The 22,160-nt window shown below is 43.2% G+C and overlaps 2 protein-coding genes across 2 annotated transcripts; both read left to right on the forward strand.

The window, feature by feature from the left end:
• Nucleotides 1-3,058: 3,058 nt before the first annotated feature.
• On the forward strand, nt 3,059-9,818 carry samd1b (sterile alpha motif domain containing 1b; the record flags this gene model as incomplete). The annotated part of the gene is made up of 7 exons (XM_079220388.1): nt 3,059-4,207; nt 5,136-5,385; nt 5,841-5,989; nt 8,081-8,129; nt 8,229-8,337; nt 9,437-9,551; nt 9,675-9,818. The coding sequence occupies 7 exons, from the start codon at nt 3,059-3,061 to the stop codon at nt 9,816-9,818; spliced, it is 1,965 nt and encodes a 654-aa protein (XP_079076514.1).
• A 2,452-nt stretch (nt 9,819-12,270) lies between these two features.
• On the forward strand, nt 12,271-22,007 carry LOC306737909 (transitional endoplasmic reticulum ATPase-like). Its single transcript, XM_079219717.1, has 18 exons — nt 12,271-12,532; nt 12,942-13,053; nt 13,368-13,540; nt 13,632-13,774; nt 14,132-14,262; nt 17,315-17,446; nt 17,558-17,660; nt 17,798-17,931; nt 18,163-18,298; nt 18,523-18,635; nt 19,453-19,617; nt 19,806-19,928; nt 20,025-20,237; nt 20,327-20,505; nt 20,611-20,740; nt 21,000-21,158; nt 21,456-21,607; nt 21,691-22,007. The coding sequence occupies exons 1-18, from the start codon at nt 12,510-12,512 to the stop codon at nt 21,773-21,775; spliced, it is 2,406 nt and encodes an 801-aa protein (XP_079075843.1). The 5' UTR covers nt 12,271-12,509; the 3' UTR covers nt 21,776-22,007.
• Nucleotides 22,008-22,160: the final 153 nt, after the last annotated feature.

The raw sequence follows: 22,160 nt of genomic DNA on the forward strand, positions 1-22,160 counted from the left end.
GTTGTGAAGGAACACCATAACATAATGGTATCTCAGGTTTGAACATATCACTTAATAAGACATTTTATCAACATTAAGCATTAGAGTTAGCAGGTCAAGAAGATGTGTGAGACACTTGCTTATGATATAGATTTGGGAATTTAAAGTTCTGGTTAGCACTAGGAGGAACAAAGGGAATATTAAGACTTTTAGTAAGGGTATTCCACAATTTTCCCTTCCAGAGGATTTGGTTTTGCTAACTCGACAACTCTGTTTGGTCTTAAAAGCACTCACTGTCTCTGCTCAGAGCTCATTTACTAGTCAAGCTGATGCAGCATTTTGAATCAACCATTCGGCCCTTGCCTACTCCAGTTCGAAGAGACCGTCCGAGGCAGACTACCTCAAACCGCTTCTGGCTGGTGGCCACTGGAGCATTTTGAGCAGTCATTGTAGGATAGTGTGCTTCATGGTCTTTTATAGACACCTGTGTTCATCTCCACAGCATGTTTGTGACAGGTTACATACATGTGGCAGTAGCTCTTTTCCCATCTCTGTGTTTACATGCACAGTTTTTGTTTAATTTAGTTTTCCATGTGGTGATGATGTAAAGATGACTGCTACTCTATTGAAGAAGTTAGGAAAAGTTAGAAGAGTTGAATAGAGGTTGTACTGAGAGGAGATAAGAATGATCTCAGTGCACAGTATACAAGCTGCCTGTTTTAAAGTGCACGACACATAGCACTCCAGGTGTTCAACGCCTAATTAGCACCTGAGCTATGATGGCAAAGTACTTAAGCAATGCCCAAAATGGTGGTCATTGTAGGATTTGGTCATTCAGAATTTATAAATAGTGTCTATTTCAAACATTCAAATGCCTTCTTCATAGCAGTGTATTAATGTGCCACCATAATGAAGATAATCTCTCTTGGTTCAAACAGGCGCTCTGGTTTTTCTCTGATTGCTATAAAATCCAGATATGTTTTATTTGAACGAGTCCTCCCTGTCCACAAAAAGTTCAGATATGGGGAAATGTAACAAGTTTTTCTCAAAATTACACATTTGTATTGTGCAACTGTGTGTGTGCGTGTGTACAAATCAAATGATACACACACAAATACATTTATAGTCTCATCAAATTGAAAATGACCAATCATCAAGAGGAATATTCAAGGCGGGCTAAATTACCTGTTTTCAGATCATTTTTAGATCTACGTAGCCCAACATCCGCAGCAGGATTAACCAGCTAGGGGCCCCACCATTCCTCCCTCTGTCTGTACATTATGTACAATATCACTATGCTGGAATATTACATGGCCCCAGGTTTACAATGCTAATTTGATTTAAACAAATTAATTGAGGAATATGCACCATGTAAACACAGCATTAGCCGACTTAATGGAAGCCTTGAAGGGCCAGTGATTCAGTATAGCACTTCCATAAAACCTGCAAGAGGTCTAGATATCATAACGATTATGCCATGTTCACGTCATATGAGATGGATGGTTTGATAACTTCACAGGCTGAGGAGTAGTCCACACGAGTACTAAACAGGCTTTGGCATGTACAATCGATTGGGTCCAGGACACCTCTCAGACGGAGACTCAAGTTGAACTAAATCTATCTCAAGTCCCTTCATGGTGTCCGTTGATATTGTGCTTATAATCCCAAACAAAGTTCAAATTAATCAAATTACCACAAACTAACTGAACCTGGGGCTTTGGGGTCAGGGGCCCCAGGCAGTTGGCCTCTTTGCCCGGTTGGTAATCCGGCCTCAGCAATGTCCAGTAAAAAGGCTTTTGATTGGTTTTCTATCAAAGAGTCACACACACAAGGCAACCAACTCGTGACCAAAAGGGTTCTTCCCTCTCCTGTATACCCCTGCTCTTCATATTCTTCTTTCTCATTGAGAGAGGCGGAAAAACATTTCATTGATCAATCTGAAGTCAAAGTCATATCGGCAGATAGATGGTGGCAAGAGCTACAAGGTACCACTTGTAGTTATAAACTGGCTTTTTGGATATGATGGACTATTTTTCCGACCTTTTATTATTAATTTTATTATTATTCTGACATTGTTGTAAACCACTTGTTGAGACTTCACATTCGCTGTATTTCCTCCATGTCGCTAATGTTGACTATATCATCATGGACAAAATTGAAGTTATGATACAATATTATTCCCTGTCTCCTCAATGTTTTTTGCAGTGATACAACTTCCTCTTGATGCAGGCACAATGCTGGTACATACTGTCGCACTTTTTAGGGAAACGAGACCCCGATGTAAACCATGTTAACCCCCGCCACACACACATACACACAGACACACTGCAAGGGGAAGCGTCTAAAGTCACGGGAACAGTGACATAAAAACACGAAGTGTAATATTTTGCAACATGAGTATCATTCCAATAAAGTTTTACTTGTAAAATTCGACTGAACTTGTGTGTGCCTCCCGGATGTGTGTTTATTTGACTGTTCAGCGGCTGCACGTTTGGTAAAGAGGGGATTGTAGATGATAACATATTTCTAAATGTAGGGAGCGCGCACGCGTGCGTGCGTGTGTGTGTTGCCTGGAGGTCAAACATCCATCACTGCCGCCTGGTGCGGAATGGAGCCGTCACCAACCCATCTGTTGACCGCCCGGCTCAATCTGATTCGCCAAAAAACGCCTAAAAACACGACACTCAATAACTCAGTAGTCTCCTGTGTGGACTGCGTGTCGGTGTTTCTTTGTGATAAAATCAGATGTTGTCATCTGCGGGCTGATCCGATCGAGACTGCGAACAAAGAGCACAGTTCCGATGGACTAAAAAGCCAGCCGATTCCACCTTAAATGTCAATTGCGTCTGTGGTGGAGAACCTAGGCGCCATCTTCGGTCCACCTTAAGCGCACAATGTGGCCAACGAACGAAAACGTACCAGCCAGGCTTCCGTCCTCACTCTCTAGCCGGGGATCGCACTCTGGCTTCCCAGCTTTGACACAGCGTCACTTGTGAAACAGCAGAGGGGGGGAGGGAGGGGGGTGGGTGGGGGGGGAGAGAAAAGACGCACTCGGGCCAAACCCCACCAGCAGGAGAAGATGTCCGAGCCCAATAAGTACAGAGAGTGGATCCTGGAAACAATCGACTCTCTCCGCTCGAGGAAAGCCCGTCCGGATCTGGAGAGGATTTGTCGAATGGTCCGGAGACGACACGGGTCAGACCCGGACCGAACCAGGACAGAACTGGAAAAACTGATTCAAGAGCAGACGGTGCTCAAAGTTAGCTACAAGGGGTCCATATCGTACCGGAATGCGGCGAAGGTGCAGAGGAAAAGCAGAAAGAAGAGTGAGTTCACGGCCGCTGGCGGCGGCGGCGCGGAGGCAGCGAGGGAGCGGACCAAACACGAGCATTTGAACAACAACGGCGACAGTGCGCACAGCTTCACCGACCAGGAGGAGGACTCGGAGCCCAGCCCAGGTCCCCGCGCGCAGACAGCAGCCAGCACCGCCGACACGAAGCTCAAGCCTGCCTCCAGCCCGAGTAGCGGAAACGGGTGCCTCGTCTGTGGCGCAACAACGGGCTGCGCTGTCGGGAGCGGCTGTAAAGAGGAGAAAGCAAGTGCGCCGAGAGACGAGGGATTAGGGCAGCAGGGAGCGGGGGACTGCCCGCCGCCCGGTCTCGGCCACGCAACAAACGCACACGACGGCGGCGGAGATGCGAGCGAGACACCGCCGAGCAACGCCGCCGCGGCTCTAGGAGGAAGAGAGTCGTGTTTGTCAAGAGATGACATGCAGAACAAAACTTCCTCTGGGAGCGTCAGCAGCCTCCCGCAGCAGAAGCAGACTGTGCCCCTCAAGCCCAAACTTCGAGTCGGAGGAGGGGAGCACGCCAACTCCGACCTGGGCGACAGGCTGGTGGCGTCTGTCCGCAGCCTGTCCGAGAGGAGCATCCGCGGGGGCTCCGCCGCCGCCGCCGCCGCCGCGACGAGAGGCCACATGAAGCCGCTCGGGCTGAAGGAGATTCTGGGCTATCTGAGCAGCCAGGACCGGCTGTCGGAGGAGAAGCTGACCCGAGGCAAAGTCAAAGTGGTCATGGAGAGAGAGGTGGCGAGAGGCAGACTGCGCAGGACCCGCTGCGGGAACATTACTCTCCCGCTGAGGGGGGTGGTGGCGGCGGAGCAGCCGAAGAACGCGTCCGCCGACAGACTTACGAAGAGCGCACTGCAGGACAAGCACACCGGGGAAAAGGTGGGCACTGCTAACTTAATATTTCCAACACGTCCCGGTAATACAGAGCGGGGAACGGCGCTGGCTTGACGGCTCGCCGAGGCGCGAGGAGCGGTTAACATCACACCGGCACGCGCTCCTTTGCCAACATATATGCTGGTTTCTTGGTCAACCGCGATGCGTGTAGATCTTTTACACGCAGTGTTTGAGAACATCACGTTCAGGAAGATTCATTGTTGTTTCTGTAAGTGTGTGCGTGTGCGCGCGCGTGTGTGTTTATGTGTGTGGCTCTACTTGCTGCACAAAAGGTGCGGGTGACACAGGGCACCCAGGATGAGCGCGCGCGCACACACACTCACACGCCATAAAGAGCGCTCTCTGCATGGCGCGAGCCGATTGTGTTGTCATGATGGCCACCTCACTCTTTTTGGTTGTTCATAACATTTCATGTCGCTCGCAGGAACTTTAGAGCGCGCGGGAGGCGGTGTCCGTCTCAACTTGAGAGACGTGCCGCTCTCATGCGCGCGCTGCTCTGTCGCTCGCGCGGGCCGGCGGAGGACTCATCCCCTAACAGCTGAGCACAGCTGTGTGCGCGTGTAGCATCCCGCCTATAGGCTGCATGTGCACATTCAGGCTGCATATATATACATTTGTGAGACACGAGTCCTTTTGTTTCTGATCTCCGCAGCTCTCGTTTCGAGTCTCATTAAATCCTTTGTATCTTTTCGGAAACAGCGCGCTCTCCTCCCTCACTGTGGGTGCAGTACTTGAGTAGGCTGCGGTAGGCGGCTTTTTTATTTCAGATTTCTGTTTCCCCAAGTGGGCGGTGTTTGTCATCTAGCCTCCTCTTTTTGAGAGAGAGGGAGAGAGGGAGAGAGAGAGAGAGAAAGTCAACGGGTGTTGCCCACATTGCTGCTTTGCCTTCACACAACTTTATCTGTCGTTGCAGCCGCCGTCCGCCTCTCTTCTCCGGGAGAATGAGCCGATGGAAACAGCCAGTGAGGAAGAGCAACGAGGACAGAAGGAGGAAGAGCAACGAGGAGAGGAGGAGGAGGAGGAGGAAGAGGAGGAGAATCCCCGGAGTTCTGATGAGGAGGCGGGAGGACTATCCCCGGTAGCTATGACAACGGAACCCGAGCTCATTGAGAAACCCACAGAAGACGTTGAGGTCCAGAGCGCTACACCGCAGCAGGGCGAAGGTGTGTGTGCGCGCGTGCATGTACGCGCGGCCGGGAACGGCTGATTAAAGGTCCAAATGATCACGAGTAACCTTCCGCTGGTAATCATGCCCGTTAGAGGCTACTGCTGCTGCACATATGAGCGCCTATTTTTGTTTTATTTTTTGCCTTTTAAATGGAATTCTAGCTTTTGTAAGAACATTATTCATAACGTGAACTAATATATATATATATATATATTACATTTTTATATAAATAATGAGATTACTATTGTTACAAACGTTTTGTTTTTAAATCCCTATTGTTCTTTAAATAATTTCTTCCTAGTACAATAGAAATGAGTACTACTACTACTGCTACCAACAACAACAATAATAATACTAACAATAATAATGATGATAATACAAATGATAGGAACGATAATGACACTAATACAAGTTAGAAGTAGTCTCTAATCTTTTCTCCTTTCCATCTAGGTTTGGCCGCTGGTCTCACAGAGCCGTGCCTTGATTCCCTCACCAAGGCGCCACATCTACCTGTTCAGGGAGCTTCCCTGTCACAATGTAACAGTGCACACTTGGAGGACAGAGCCGTCGTCTCTGATCAGCAAAATATGGAGGCACAAGTAAGTGCGAGAATGTGCATCTGTCCTGTTGGATTTTATTGTTGGATGATGTCATCAAAACCGGTCAAACTTACTCCAATCATGAAATGCACCGTCAGCGTCTGACTGGCCATTGTTGCTTTTCTCCTCAATACTTATGTCTTTAATAAAGGCTGAAAACTCCCCCCAAATATATACTAAACCATCTATCATCTAATTATGAAGAATAGCCCTTTTAGTATGATATTATTATATTATACATACTATATTATTTAATTAGTATTAATGATGCATTAACGTGTATGACATTGTAGCTGGTCAAGACAGTGCCAAATATTTTTATTTTACTGTTATACTATTTGTATAATATTTTCTCCTGAATTGTAGGAAAGTAGAAATATATAGTAGCATGAAATGTATAGAAATACTCAAATAAATTGCTGAAGTACAAGATTTTAGTGAATATATTTAGTTATCTTCCACAGCTGTTGGAAAAGTTAGCCTAGGAAGATGTATTCTGTGTAGAATATTTTCCAAGGGCTCTTTTCAATACATCATTACTTTTTCAATTATGATTTTCTGCACACTTGCCTTAGCTATAACCAGGGTCAGAGGAATGTTAGAAATGCATTTCAATTAGGTAATGACAAAGGTCAAAATGCTTCTTAATGCCGGTAATCCGTGACAGTTTCACTCTCAAATGTTGATTTTTACCTCCATATTGTGAAACGTTAACACATAGCCGTGATTCATCCGACACAAACTTCTCTTTAAAAGTTGCTGTTTGGAATAAATTGAAGGAGAACCCGTAATGCATTTCCTTACTCATAAAGAAACTGTCAAGCTGTTGTTGTTTTTGTTTGCATCCAAGTTTACTTGCTAGAAGTAATTTTTCGCCCTGCTTTTTTTGGCGCTTTGCTACAGTTCTTGGCAAATTACTGTCACCAACTGTTGATCAATCATGTGAAACCAAAACTGTGAACAATGTCACCCACGTGTGCACAATACAAACAAAACAGGGACAGCGCTACTAGTTGTTTACTTTTTTTCGGGGTATCTTTAAGTGAAAATGCACTATTCTGTGTAATAATATATAATGTTTTCATCCCCGGCTCATGACAGCGAGTACATTTGTGTCAACTTAACGAGAGACACCACAGGTGAATACAAAAATGAATCTCAGAATAATCTCAATCTTCAAATTTTAATCTTCAAATCATACATTATCTTCTCATATGTGTTAATTCACATACATTTCCAGAATATAAATATGAGCATTGGATAAAGCCGGGTTTCATTTTGTTGATATGCTGGAGTGTAAAGTTTTTTACTGAGGGAATTTGATGATTTTTTTATCATTCTATAAATGAGAAAACACTGTTATAATAATGCAATTGAGGCATTATCTAATTTAATTTTTGGGAAATCTACAGACGCAAATAGACAAAGTAATCAAATAAACCCCTAAATGTGTATTTTGAATGTTTTTTTTCCATTAGTCTGTTATGAAAGCAAAATAGAACAAAATCTAAAAATGATGATTTGTCCGTCTCCCCTTAAAGTGTATCTTCTGTATTTTTCAACCTGGACCTTTTACTTTCCCATGTTTTCTCGTGTTGCATCCACATCAACGCTAAAAATTCAGACGTGAGATTCAAAATATTCTAGGTAATACCAAGCTAGACTTTCTGCACTCCAACACAACAAACTCTGACAACACCAGCACTTCTCTCTCACTCTCTCATTCACATTTCCACCGTCGTCTTCTGGCATCAAGTCACATGACACAACAACAAACAGACCCGATCAAGTGAAAGCTAAAGAAGAACATGTATTCCTCTTTTGGGTGCTTTCCATAATGTAGTCAGACACTTATCAGTCTGAGCCTGTGGGTGATGTTGCAGTTGCACTTTTGTCTTCATGCATCTTGACTCCTGTAATCCTTGACTTTCAGTGGAGGCTGTATCACTCTGATGCTTTCAACAGGATTGTTCCTCTGGCATTGTCTCTAGTGACTTTGACTTGTTCAGGGGCAGGTATCATCTTTGTTTTTTTTGTCATGCTCCATTATTTGCTTCTTTGTTTGACCCTCGCTCTTCTCTCCACATCAAGAGCCAGATGCAGGAGGACAGAATCAACCACACCTCCTCAGACTTTAACAGTGAGTGTAACAGATCATCTCAAAATGTCTGTGTGTATTTGTGTTTGGTGGCTCGCGGTGCTGACAGGTAATCAGACTACTTTGTTGTCCCCACCGTAGACGTGGAGTCTAAAACGGAAGTCGGCGTGTCGTCCTGCCTGCTCACACCCACTGCGTCTCCTAGAGACTCCGGCATGTCAGAGGAACGAGGGATAAACGGAGGAGGAGGGTGAGTACAGCGGAGATGCTGAAGACACTGAAGACACAGATTCATTGGGTTGGCTTGCTTTTGGATCTGTTACAAAGTCTGTTTTAGTAAAGAGAGGTTCTCACTTCACTGTAGTCTGGCTCTGTGAGGTTCATTTCCATCTTAACATCCAATAAATCACCATCAGGTATTTCATGTTTTTCCTGCAATGTGAAATCCAAGATAACTCTTTCCCTGACTGTATAACCTGCTACCAGCAGAAACAGATTTAAAGCACCACTTGGGGGCAGCGTAAACAAGTTGGGAACAGATCATGGACGTCTCATCACCTTTAAAATTGATACGGCAAAGTTGTTAACAAACAGTTGCTTATTTTCTCACCCTGCAGTTACAAAGCAACATCATCATTTATTTGGAGGTGTGTGTGTGTGTGTGTGTGTGTGTGTGTGTGTGTGTGTGTGTGTGTGTGTGTGTGTGTCCACCTGATGAATCTAAGCACAAATTAACTCTGATTCAACTCCTGAGGGAAATATCTCTTATATGTCTCTTTAGCTGTTAAATGTTCAGCACCTAGTCTCTCTCTGTGTCTGTCTGCAGTTTGGCGCTTATCAGGTCGAGGACAGTAGGTTTTAACAGATTTCTTTACGCTATGAAGTGGTGAGTGTGAACCAAAATATTAAAGTTGAAGCAAAACAGTGAGCTGAAACCCTCTATAACGCTCTGTAAAGCTGAGGGGAGCTGCAAATTCTGTAAGTGAATTTCTATGAGCGACCCATTTCCCATCGTCACACTAATATATTGTTAATGTGAACATTTTGATTACTTAATATCTGATTCTCCTGTTTTCCCTAACAATGATGAACAATGATGTGTAAACTCAAGGTTCATGGTTTGATTTATCCATCAGTGAAAACATGGAAATCACATTGTCCCATTCTAATAGGACAGACTTGAATACCATAAAAGGGGAATGCACAGCCATTAAACCCTACGTAAAAACCAAGCTACATTTCTTAATTAAACTGTCAGCTCCGATATAACGTTACGAGTTAAATTTACGATTTCAACATCCCCTGCAGGTTTTGTAATGAGCAAACCGCCCTCTTCCTCATCTCCCTAGGTTTATGAAGTCTGAGGAGGCCAGCGGGGGCCCAGTGGACTGGACAGTGTGTGACGTGGTCAGTTATTTCACGGCAGCAGGTTTCCCTGAACAGGCTGCTGCCTTCAGGACCCAGGTGAGCCTGTAATCCCTTTAACGGACACTAGAGGCCTCCAGAGACAGCGTCAATGGTTGAACTTGAACCTTTAACAGTTGTAACCTTCATCTACCTCCCACTTTGCTTTGCTCTCTTTATTAGGAAATCGATGGCAAGTCTCTTCTCCTCATGCAGCGCAACGATGTTTTGACTGGCCTGTCAATCAAACTCGGGCCCGCCCTCAAGATCTATGAGCGTCATGTAAAGGTTCTGCAGAAAACACACTTTGAGGATGACGACTGTTAATGACTGTTATGTCTGTATCTACATATAGCTCAAGTAATCCTATAAAAATGCATGCATGATATATACGCTTCACTTTTCATCTCATGTGGAACAGCAAACACACACACACACACACACACACACACACACACACACACACACACCTCCGTTTCTTTTCCTCTGGCCCTCTAAACTGTTCTGGTCCAGAAAAGACTCAACAAAATGAGACTGAATGGACAACAAGGATTTTCTACCAAACAGAGCACAAATGTTAGAGGTAGAAAGCAGATCATACAATTTTGAGATGCAGAGGTTAAAAAATAAGTAATGCAATTTTTCTTTTTTTCTTTACACTGATCAAGCACTTTGCCATTTCTTGACTATACTGTGCAAAATGTTTTGTTTTTTTAACTGTTGTTTGGACCTTGATGCAAATTTTGAAAGAGGCCGTGGTTATTCTGTGTTAAAGTACATTTCCAATTTTGAGGCTTTATTTCAAGGGTTTCTCACTCGTGGGTGCGTGTTCATCATTGTACACAAACTGTATGTGTGTAAAGGCGTCACGGAGGATGTTAGGTTTGAGCAGAAACATATTAGAAATTGACCAGATTAAATACATTCGCAGAAGCTGGATGGACCCATCACAGTCGTCCTGTATATATTGGGTGGAAATCCGGTGCAGGGTTCACGACCTTGTGCAAACGGTTGTTGGTCAAAGCAATAAGTTGATAGCTCCTCCAAGACGTTTGAGAGGTTGTTGGATCTTGTGAGCTCTCAGATCAACATGTTGTTTTTGTGCATCTTAGAGTTTCAGATGAAAATCGGTAAAATTGTTTCTAAGCAAAGCTAGCCATAATGTGTTCTGGCCTACGCATCACCACATCAGGGGCCGGCTTCACAAAGACAGACTTTGACTGTGGCTTTGATCAAACCAGTCAGACTTCAGAAGGACATCCAAATTCACAAAGCTTAAGTAGGGACACATTTGCAATAAATTGTGGGTAAATTACGCCATGTTTTTCTCTTTTTTTCTGTCGTTTGGTGCAACTGGTCAGCAGCTGTCACGGATTGTTACCATGGAAAAATGACCTTTCAGTTCATAGTTGGCCTGGGGTTAATGTTGCTAAGATTTAAAGTAAAGTTTTACTCTACAGTCCAGAATATCTTTGTGAAACTGGCTACAGAGTCTGTTGCAGACATTTTCATCAAACACGCCAGCTAACTGGTCTGAAATCAGCAAAACAATCAACTCGGGTTGAAAGTGTAAATATATTGAAAATAAGTAAATTTAATACATCAGCATCCATCTGTAAAAGAATGAAAACAATGATCTAACTGAAAGATGTTTTCGCAGGGTAAAGCTGAGTCAATCAATCAACTAATCTCATCCCACCAGCAGCTTTGAACAGTTTTTACCAGTCAAACTTAAAAAAAACAAATGCTGTCAAATGACCACACATCTCATTCATACATCTCTAACAGCATACATTCCAGGTCTGGCATCTCTTTTATGCATGCCTTATCAAAAGACTTTTTTTCTTTCTCATATTTGTATGTTTATATTTCTGTATCCAGCATATTGGTTTCATTTTGTGATTGTTTTCCATCCACTCTCCACATACTGACGCTCACATCAACGTTTCTTTGTGCATTCAAACCTTTTCTACCTCTCTTCTCTTGTTTTTCCCATTTTCTTTGCAACCTCCATGAACATATTTTCAGGTTGTTACTTAGTCTACGGTGCATGTTTCGGTGTTCGCTGCCCCTGTCAGCATTCAGATAATTTCATTGACATTAGTTAAATCTGTAGGAGGGGACAGCTGTGTTTGAGTCCTGATTCTCACAACGGGGAATGTACAGTGCGTCTACGCCCTTGTTGCGTGTCTGAAGTTACATGTGAAAGGACAATTTTAGTAATAAAAGTTTGAATCAAAACACCACAATGTGTCCATTCTGAGTGTGTGCGAACAAATGTTGCATGCACTGTACAAACAGTGTTTGTGTATGATTGTGTTCATTTGGCGACTGTGTGTGTGTCTGTGTGTACCAGACACACATGTGCATAATATGTGTGAGGGAACCCACCACACAGCAGCCGGGTTCCCCTCAGTCACAGCGACAAGGAGTCGAAGGAGGAAAGACCATACTGCGTTTTAGAAAAGAAAAGACTATCCAGATGAGACAGATTATAAATCTGTTCTTTGGAAAATAAGCTCTATACACCATTTATTTTGACAATACATATTTCACAGTAAGTCGGAAAGTGTTTTCCATGTGCATTTGCTGGTAAGCAGGGGGAGGAGGAAATATCACGCTATATCTGTCCTGGGACACTCTCCAAGGTAAGTGCTCGGCATATGTGTGTGAGTGTATGAAAGTGTTTGAGTGTGCATGTGATGGGGTTACAAATAACATATATTTATACCTCACTGATAAACAGATAGACTGCAGCTCCCACAAACATGGTGGTTCTAGACAACAGAGGAAAAAGAAAAGACTGAGACTGTTGGGAACGTCAGGGCTTCTGGAAAAGATCAAAACCACAACAACGCAGTTCAGATCCGGCAGAACCTGAAACCGTTGGCACCGACCACCGCCGGAATCAGACCACACAAGATCGGCTCCTGGATACAACACAGTAAACAACTGCGGAGGACAGTGAGGGAGCAGATCTTGGTGTGAGAGTATCTGACCAGACAAAGGAGAGCAGTCATGCCAGGCTCAGGAGGAGCAGAGTGAGTGTTCAGTTGTTTTGTGTGTGTGTGTGTGTGTGTGTGTGTGTGTGTGTGTGTGTGTGTGTGTGTGTGTGTGTGTGTGTGTGTGTGTGTGTGTGTGTGTGTATTTGAACACACTGTACAATATTTAGCACTGTTATGTAATCATATTTATTTCATCTTTTTACAATTTGCTTCATTGTGCAAATTGCATGTGCAGTTGATCAAGTTTTTAAAGCTACAAAATATGGTTTACATGACCTCAAAACTATTGCTGATAAGTTCACAAGATTGTTTTTTCATTTCTTTGTGTACAGGCCCATGTAGTTGCTACGCACTGAGCCAAAGAGAGTCTAAATACAGCTCTGTGTCACATGAGGAAATAAGAGCTACAAGTCAGAGCGTCATATTGTGTCTCTTGTTTTTGAAGCTCAAAGGGAGAAGATTTCTCCACTGCCATCCTAAAGCAGAAACACAGACCTAACAGGCTCGTTGTGGACGAAGCACTCAATGAAGACAGCAGCATTGTCAGCCTGTCCCAGGTCTGTGTAGGGGATTAAAAAACAAACATATATATAAATATATATATATATATATATATATATACGTATATATATATATATATATATATATATATATATATATATATATATATATATATATATATATATATATACGTATATATACGTATATATATATATATATATACACATATATATGTATGTCTCTTGTTTTCGTATATATATGTATATATAGTGCATATATATATATATATATATATATATATATATATATATATATATATATATCTCTTACTATGTTTGTATTTCTTCTGAGAATTCTGTGTTTGCACTAGAATAAGATGGAGGAGCTGCAGCTCTTCCGGGGAGACACGGTGGTGTTGAGAGGGAAGAAGCGGCGCCAGACGGTGTGCATTGTCTTGAACGATGACACCAGTGGGCGCGAGAGAATACGCATGAATCGTGTGACGCGCAGCAACCTACGTGTCCGGCTCGGTGATGTCATCAGGTAGATTTCACTCTTGTGCCTGCGTTTGTGAAATGGAGTTACATGTGAGGTTTGACAATATAAAATGACCAGGATGTGTGCGCTTCCACAGCATTCATGCCTGCCCTGACATCAAGTACGGGAAAAAGATCCACGTCCTCCCTATAGATGACACCATCGAGGGCCTGACAGGAAACCTCTTCGACGTTTTCCTCAAACCATATTTTCTGGAGTCTTACCGGCCCATACATAAAGGTACTGCAACTCCTTCATATCACAGTAAAACAGCTCTGTTCATATGATGGTGTTATCGCCCTCACTATCATCCCGAGCACTCTGAGATGTTGCAAACTAAAAACACATCTTTTTCGACTACACCTTGAATAAGGAAGGTATCGACGTAGTAGCACTTTAGTAGCACTTAAATAACACTTATGGATAGCACTTTGTAGTTGTAGAAGAAATTGTACTTTCTTGATTCTTGTTGTTCTGAGTTTGTACTCATGGTTGAATGCAATTATTGTAAGTCGCTTTGGATACAAGCGTCAGCTAAATGAAATGTCATGTAATGTCCCTTCAATGTGGTGACTTTCTTCTAATCTATGTTGCCAGGTGACATCTTCTTGGTGAGGGGGAGCATGCGGGCGGTGGAGTTCAAGGTGGTGGACGCTGACCCCGACCCTCACTGCATCGTTGCCCCAGACACTGTCATCTACTGTGAGGGGGAGCCAATCAAAAGAGAGGTCTGTGAGAGATTAAGATTGGGTGCCAGCCAGTTTTATACTACAACACTAATTTAATGGAAAAAAAATAATACTAAATGCCTTATTCTGGTAGTTAAAGTGTCAGACATGTACGTTATGTTTGTTACATACATGTAACAGGAAATGATCCGAGGCATGTACCTACAGACATTTATTTCAAATTTAAAAAAGTATTTAGTATTAGTTAGTTCCAGAGGTGTCAAGTAACGAAGTACAAATACTTCGTTACCTTACTTAAATAGAAATTTTGGGTATCTATACTTTACTGGAGTATTTATTTTTCAGACGACTTTTTACTTCTACTCCTTACATTTTCACGCAAATATCTGTACTTTCTACTCCCTACATTTCAAAAATAGCCTCGTTACTATTTCATTTTGGTTTGTTTTCACTCCGGCTTGTCATCGTTCAAAAACACACACACAAAAAACCTCTCCGCCCCGTTGCCCACAGATACGTGCGCGCACACAGGTGAGCGCTGAGCACACACACCAGCAGACAGAGAGCGTCGAAAAATATGTCGCGTGAAAAGTAGACCGCTATATCTGCGTTTTAAACGCTCCCAGGGTGAAGATGCAACAGCAGCTCTCCTGTGAGGAGCAACCGGAGTTCTCCTCGCACCGGAGCAGCTCTCTGAACCCGGAGCAGCTCTCCTGCTCCAGGTGAAACGAGACAAAGTGCTCGTGTATGCGCATACACGAGCACACGTATGTATTTTCTACCAACAATGAGCTGCTGGCTTCACATATTACAAAAGTACAAAGTACACGGATATAAAACTAAGTCATTAATAAATACATGGACAAATGCCTGTACTTTCGGGTAAATGGTTACGGTACGCCGTTAATAGGTTACGCTTGCGCATGCGCGATTTGACGCGACGACATGAGCTCCGTGAGCTCGTCTTTTCCTGCTGTTGCGTTTCTCAAAATAAAAAAACAGATCTAAGCTCATTATTGAGCATGAATTGAGAGAGGCCGTATCAAATCTACAACCCCGTTTATAACATATGTGTCGAGGAAAGCAGCTCACTGCAGCCACTAATACTGATACAACCTGATGGCTCACATATCTGCACTCATTCTGTTTTGTTTGGCAAAAAAAAAATAAAAGCTTATTGTTTTCCACAATGAGCTATTTAGTAGTAACTAAATATGAGTAATCTTTTGCACAGATAGAACTTACACAAAACATTGTCTGATGGGGCAATCTGATTTACTTGAAAGTGATTGCAATTTTCTTTATTCTGTTATTTATAAAAGCACAGATGAGTCACACAATTATGTTATTTACAGAAAAAGTTTGACAACCACAGCTTTTAGTGTTTGTGTCGGAGTCGCCGCCGCCGCCTATTTTGCACTATTGCAATACTTATAGGCAACTAGTTATCATGTCTTCCGCTCCATGAAACGCATGTTAATGCTCAGTAGTACACATATGTTACTTTAATGTATTTGCATTGTAATAAAATGTGATCATTTTAAATGGGCATATATGCAGCTGAAATGGGTAGCCTAGTGCAGGGATTCCCAAAGTGTGGTGCGCGCACCCCCAGGGGTGCGCGAGCTGCCTCTAGGGGGTGCGCGAGAGGAAAAATGTAATGGTGGTCTAATGGTGTAATTATTAATATTAAACATAATAAAAATTAAAAAAAAGTAGGATTTTTTAATTATAAAATGTCCCTTTGTAAGATTTAAATTTAAAATTAAAAACGTACAATTTAATAAATAGATGCACTTCCGGTCCGGCCGCCAGACTGTCTTTTACATACACACTAGCTAGCCTAGCTTGTGCACCTAACGTCATTTCATTCATTCAGCAACATCCATGAAAATATGTTAAACTGGCTGAAATCGGGGAAGCTGTCAGGTGGGACATCTGAAGCTATCAGTAATAAAAGAGGAGAGGGACAGAGAGAGAGGGAGGAACCGGAGGCGAGAGAAATGGAGAGGTGCGTTGGGGAGAGACCGGGAGAAGAAATCGACCGGGAGTTAGGAGACGGAGCGGGAGCACAGAGACCCATCGCGGAGTCAACGTGAAAAAAGAGGAAACGAGAGTGAGCATCAGACTGGGAAAAAAAAGAGGAAATATGATGACAATTATCTGGGTCTGGGCTTCACTTGGATTGGCAATGCAGATTGCCCGAAGCCACAGTGCGTGTTGTGCAGTGAGGTTCTGGCTAACAGCTGCCTGAAGCCTCTTATTTGCGCCGCCACCTGAACACCAAGCATGCCAGTGTAAGTCAGAAGCCCCTTACATTTTTTAGATCCAAATTGGAAGAGTTAAAAAACAGCCAAAAACAATTGCAGTCTCATTCATGTGAGTCTCTCACTCACAGTTCTCGCATTGGTCCGATTTTATGCGGCTATAAATAGGCTCTGTTGCGTTTTTTTTAAGGTGTGGGGGATTGGGGGTGCGTGGACCCGGTCGGAATGTAGAAGGGGGTGTGTGGCCTAAAAAGTTTGGGAACCGCTGGCCTAGTGCATCCCACATTTTTCAACATAACATTTTAAAACATTATAGTCATCATGGCCTTTATAAAAATGATTGTAATGAATGTGAATACTTTTGACACCTCTGGTTAGTTCATTGTTAATTGTCTAAACTCTTATTAAGTTCACTGCATGATCATCTACAATATCTTGTCACTAATTTACCCAGCTAGCAGTCACTCCACAGTTCATTGCATTGTAGAACCTCCATGAACACCACACTCAAAAATATGGGAATTTCCATCTGTTTGTTGGTCTTTTACATGGTACTTAATTCATGTCATTTTTCTATTGGGAACGATCTTCATATTGGAAACTGGGTAAGAATATGTCTGTATATTGGATCTGTGATGTAGATTTTTCAGCAGCACATTCATGCTGCAAAGCTGTCTGCTCCATCGCATCTGCAGGCTAATGAAATAAACTAAAGCTTGTTATCTTGTGATTCTATGTAACCTTATTGGCATCAGGAACTGCTGAGTGTACACCACATTCGTGACTGAATCCAGGTCTGAATCTTGCATATTGCCTTGTGACAGGACGAGGAGGATAGCCTTAATGAAATCGGCTACGACGACATCGGAGGCTGTCGGAAGCAGCTCGCCCAGATCAAAGAAATGGTGGAGCTTCCTCTGAGACACCCCGGCCTTTTCAAAGCCATAGGAGTCAAGGTGTCATACACACACACACAGAAACCTTGACCCCATCCACTCTTATTTCTGATTTATTTGACTCCAACATTCTCTTTTTATGACTTGCGTGTTGTTCCCCCCCTCTTTCAGCCCCCCAGAGGCATCCTGCTGTACGGCCCTGCAGGCACAGGGAAGACACTGGTGGCCCGGGCTGTAGCCAATGAAACTGGTGCCTTCTTCTTCCTCATCAACGGTAAGGCTTTTAGCTGATCCTGCTCTTGCACTGTGAGAAACTTTGAAAATAAGGTTTACAGAGTCACTCATTGGTGTTCTTATTGATTTGTGTGGGATACAATGTGTTTTGCATGCTGTGCAATATTCTGTGACAAGGTCCGGAGATCATGAGTAAGCTGGCGGGAGAGTCAGAGAGCAACTTAAGAAAGGCGTTTGAGGAGGCGGAGAAAAGTGCTCCAGCGATCATCTTTATTGATGAGCTGGACTCTATTGCTCCCAAGAGAGAGAAGGTAAACATTGGAGTATGGGTACAAAATGCATTTACCATACAGCTCTGTATGTGCAGAAACTCTCTGGAACAACTGTACAATCAAGAGTTTGTTTATTTTCTCTGAATGCAAGTAAATACAAGGAAAAATGTAAAAAAAAACATTTGCCTGTATCTTTGTGTGTGTGTGTGTGTGTGTGTGTGTGTGTGTGTGTGTGTGTGTGTGTGTGTGTGTGTGTGTGTGTGTGTGTAGACCCATGGTGAAGTGGAGAGACGTATAGTCTCCCAGCTCCTGACCCTGATGGATGGCCTGAAGCAAAGAGCCCATGTAGTTGTGATGGCAGCTACAAACCGACCAAATAACATTGATCCTGCCCTGAGACGCTTTGGTCAGGACACACACACACACACACACACACACACACACACACACACACACACACACACACACACACACACACACACACACACACACACACACACACACACACACACACACACACACACACACACACACACACACACACACACACACACACACACACACACACACACACACACACACACACACACACACACACACACACACACCAATGGTGATGTCTCTCTCCAGGCAGGTTTGACCGGGAGATTGACATTGGGATCCCTGATGCGACTGGCAGACTGGAGATTCTGCAGATTCACACCAAAAACATGAAATTGGCCGACAACATCGACCTGGAGAGGGTGAGGAAGTGTAGCAGCCTGGGCCAAAAGCAACACAAAGAACTTGTTTTCATTCTAATAATTGAAGCTGTAACAATTTGTATTCTTTAAGCAAAAACATTGTTACCGTTGAGAAAGTAATTGGCGGATAAATAATGGAAAATAGGAAAATAATTGTTATTTGCAACTCTCATTGAAATTGATTAATGAGGTGTGCTGAGATTATCTCAGCACACCTCATTAATCAATTTCCATTTCAGTGAGATATCCTCATGAAACAGGATTACCTTTTGGCCAAATACTCTTATTGGACGAGAATATTATTTTTGTAATATATTATAACATTTTCCACATAAAATCAAATAAGAAGATTATTAAATGTTTTTATAGTAACTGTACTACTTTCTTCACTGAGATAAAAGTGGGAGTGAGTTTTAAATTAGCATTGCATTTACATGAAATCCACTTTATTTATGTAAATAGTATAACCTAAATCATATAATACATTTAAAAAAAAGTACTTTGTGAAAAAGTAAGACAGGAATTGTGACTTATTCTTAATATAATAATGCAATTATGCACCTTCAAGTGCAAATTGATTCAATTGAGTTTGATTAAATTAACTCTCATGTTGGTGGCGTTGCCGTGTAACAGCACGGTGCCATTAACATTATTGCCTTAAAACTTGTCTGGTTTTAGTGTTAAAAGAAGGAGCTACACAAAACAAAACCTTCAGCAATCACACTACCTTCTGATGGCATCCATCCTAATCTTGATATGCATGTGTGCTGTTTATTGACTTAATATGAATGTCCCTGAGCTATTTAACATATCTCAGATTGCCAAAGAGACCCACGGCCATGTAGGCGCCGACATGGCTGCTTTGTGCTCAGAAGCTGCTCTGCAAGCAATCCGCAAGAAGATGATCCTCATAGACCTGGAGGACGAATCCATCGATGCTGACCTGCTCAACTCACTGAATGTCAGCATGGATGACTTCCAGGTACACACACACATGCATACAAATACATGCAAATACACACATTGACTGACTTATGTTCTCCCAGACCGTATGTGAGTGTATTAATCCTTTAAATAACTCAACTGTGCATCTCATTTGTAACCACACAGTAATCAGAATCAGAATCAGAACCATTTATTGCCATTACTCATCATCATGTCCTCCCTCAGTGGGCTCTGAGTCAGAGCAACCCTTCAGCTCTGAGAGAAACCGTCGTAGAGGTGCCTCATGTGAACTGGGCGGACGTCGGCGGACTGGAGGAGGTCAAGAGAGAACTGCAAGAGCTCGTTCAGGTGGAAGAAACCCTCCCACACTCACACCACCACACTCTGCACATACCTACAAACACAAGCCCCTTCAACAACCCCATCTATCTTTACTCTCCTCAGTACCCTGTTGAGTATCCGGACAAGTTCCTGAAGTTTGGCATGACTCCATCTCGTGGAGTATTGTTCTACGGCCCTCCGGGCTGTGGGAAAACCCTGCTGGCGAAGGCTATCGCCAACGAGTGCCAAGCAAACTTTATCTCCATCAAAGGACCCGAGATGCTCACCATGTGGTTTGGAGAATCAGAGGCAAATGTCAGAGACGTGTTTGATAAGGTGAGAGCAGAGAAAGGAAAGAACAATGGATGATTGCGGCAGGATCGTTTCTTTCTCCCTGTAACCTTGCTGGCCTTCTCTGTCTACAGGCCAGACAGGCAGCCCCTTGCATCTTGTTTTTCGACGAGTTAGACTCCATTGCCAAATCCAGAGGAGGCGGAGGTGGGGATGGAAGTGGTGCAGCTGACAGAGTCATCAATCAGATACTCACAGAGATGGACGGCATGTCGGACAAAAAAAATGTTTTCATTATTGGTGCCACAAACAGGTGCACATGTGGGAATTTGTATTTAGTTACTGTGGTTTAAGAGGGCAGCACACTGGAAGTAATGATTCTCATCTCACCTCCTTTACTTCTTACTTGTCACACCAGACCAGACATCATCGACTCTGCCATCCTGCGGCCGGGCCGCTTAGACCAGCTCATCTACATCCCGCTCCCGGACAAACTATCTCGCTCAGCAATCCTGAACGCCAACCTGCGGAAGTCCCCTATTGCACGAGTTAGTGATACACACACACACACACACACACACACACACACACACACACACACACACACACACACACACACACACACACATGGAGATGAATTTCTCTGTAACATATCTTTCTCATATACACAAGAGAGAGAACACAAAATGAAACGTTGGTCTGTCCCTTTATACAATGGTCATGGTGGTAAAATATATTTAAGTATTTGTTGTGAGGAATGTTCCTCTTTCTCTTTGCTTTTGCTCCTCCTTTCTCTTCTTCCTGTAGAATGTGAACCTTGACTACCTGTCTGGCATCACGGAGGGTTTCTCCGGAGCTGACCTGACAGAGATCTGCCAGCGCGCCTGTAAACTGGCTATTCGTGAGGCCATCGAGGCCGAGATCAAGGCTGAGCGTCAGAGGCAGAACAGACCAGACATCCCCATGGTCAGACTGCCAGGCTGTTACAGCGCTGCATATTAATTATTAACGCCGTGCTATAATGTATTAAACAGGAGACTGATAATTGGGTCTCTCTGACTTTTTCTAACACACACACACACACACACACACACACACACACACACACACACACACACACACACACACACACACACACAAAAGGTTCCCCAATGGGCGGCTGTGAGTTTTGTAATTCTCAACCTTTGGACTGGGAACACACACACACAAACATTGTCTACTGTTTCCACATGAGGTCCTCATAATGTGTTTCTCTGCCTGCAGGATGAAGACTTTGATCCAGTCCCAGAGATTAGGAAGGACCACTTTGAAGATGCGATGCAATTTGCTCGTCGCTCTGTCAGTGACAATGACATCCGCAAATATGAAATGTTTGCTCAAACTCTGCAGCAGAGCCGAGGTTTTGGAAACTTCAGGTACATATTATGAAAGAACAACTGTTTCACAGAAAATGTAGTCTTGGATTCTTCAAGAATCAATCCTTTTTTTCCCCACCTAGGTTCCCCTCTGCTACTGGTACCCGGTCTGAAGGTCAGGGGCCAAATCTGGACAGAGAGGAAGGCAATGATGATCTCTATCAGTAACAACAAAACTCATCATGTAGTTGAACAGCTGCAAGAAAATGTCTGTTTTGTTATGATGCTATAATATTAAATGTAAAAACCAATAAACATGTAAGCCAGTGATGAAATTATAAATGTGTCAACCACCAAAGCTTTGGGTTCTCACACTGTAATCTGTTTGCAATATAAAAGTTGTGTAAATTGTGTGTATGTGGGAGTTTAAAATGTGATGAATAAACACATGTATATGCCATCACTCTTATACTGACTGCAGTTGTTTTGTACAGGTATGGTGCACACTGGCTCACTAGCTCACTGTCACACTGTCATGGCTTACTGGGACACTCGAATATAACCATTGGTAATGTTCAGAAATCAGAAAATAACAAAACTGCAACTTTACATA

This window comes from Taurulus bubalis (assembly GCF_910589615.1).
Source record: "Taurulus bubalis genome assembly, chromosome: 6".
Lineage (NCBI taxonomy): Eukaryota > Metazoa > Chordata > Actinopteri > Perciformes > Cottidae > Taurulus > Taurulus bubalis.

What these genes read in the sequence shown, in the direction of transcription:
- LOC306737909 (XM_079219717.1), top strand. Translation starts at nt 12,510, where the DNA reads ATGCCAGGCTCAGGAGGAGCAGA. An exon ending in TCCTGCCCTGAGACGCTTTG is followed by an intron (nt 18,299 to 18,522) that starts GTCAGGACACAC and finishes GTCTCTCTCCAG; the next exon opens with GCAGGTTTGACCGGGAGATT. An exon ending in AACTGCAAGAGCTCGTTCAG is followed by an intron (nt 19,929 to 20,024) that starts GTGGAAGAAACC and finishes TACTCTCCTCAG; the next exon opens with TACCCTGTTGAGTATCCGGA.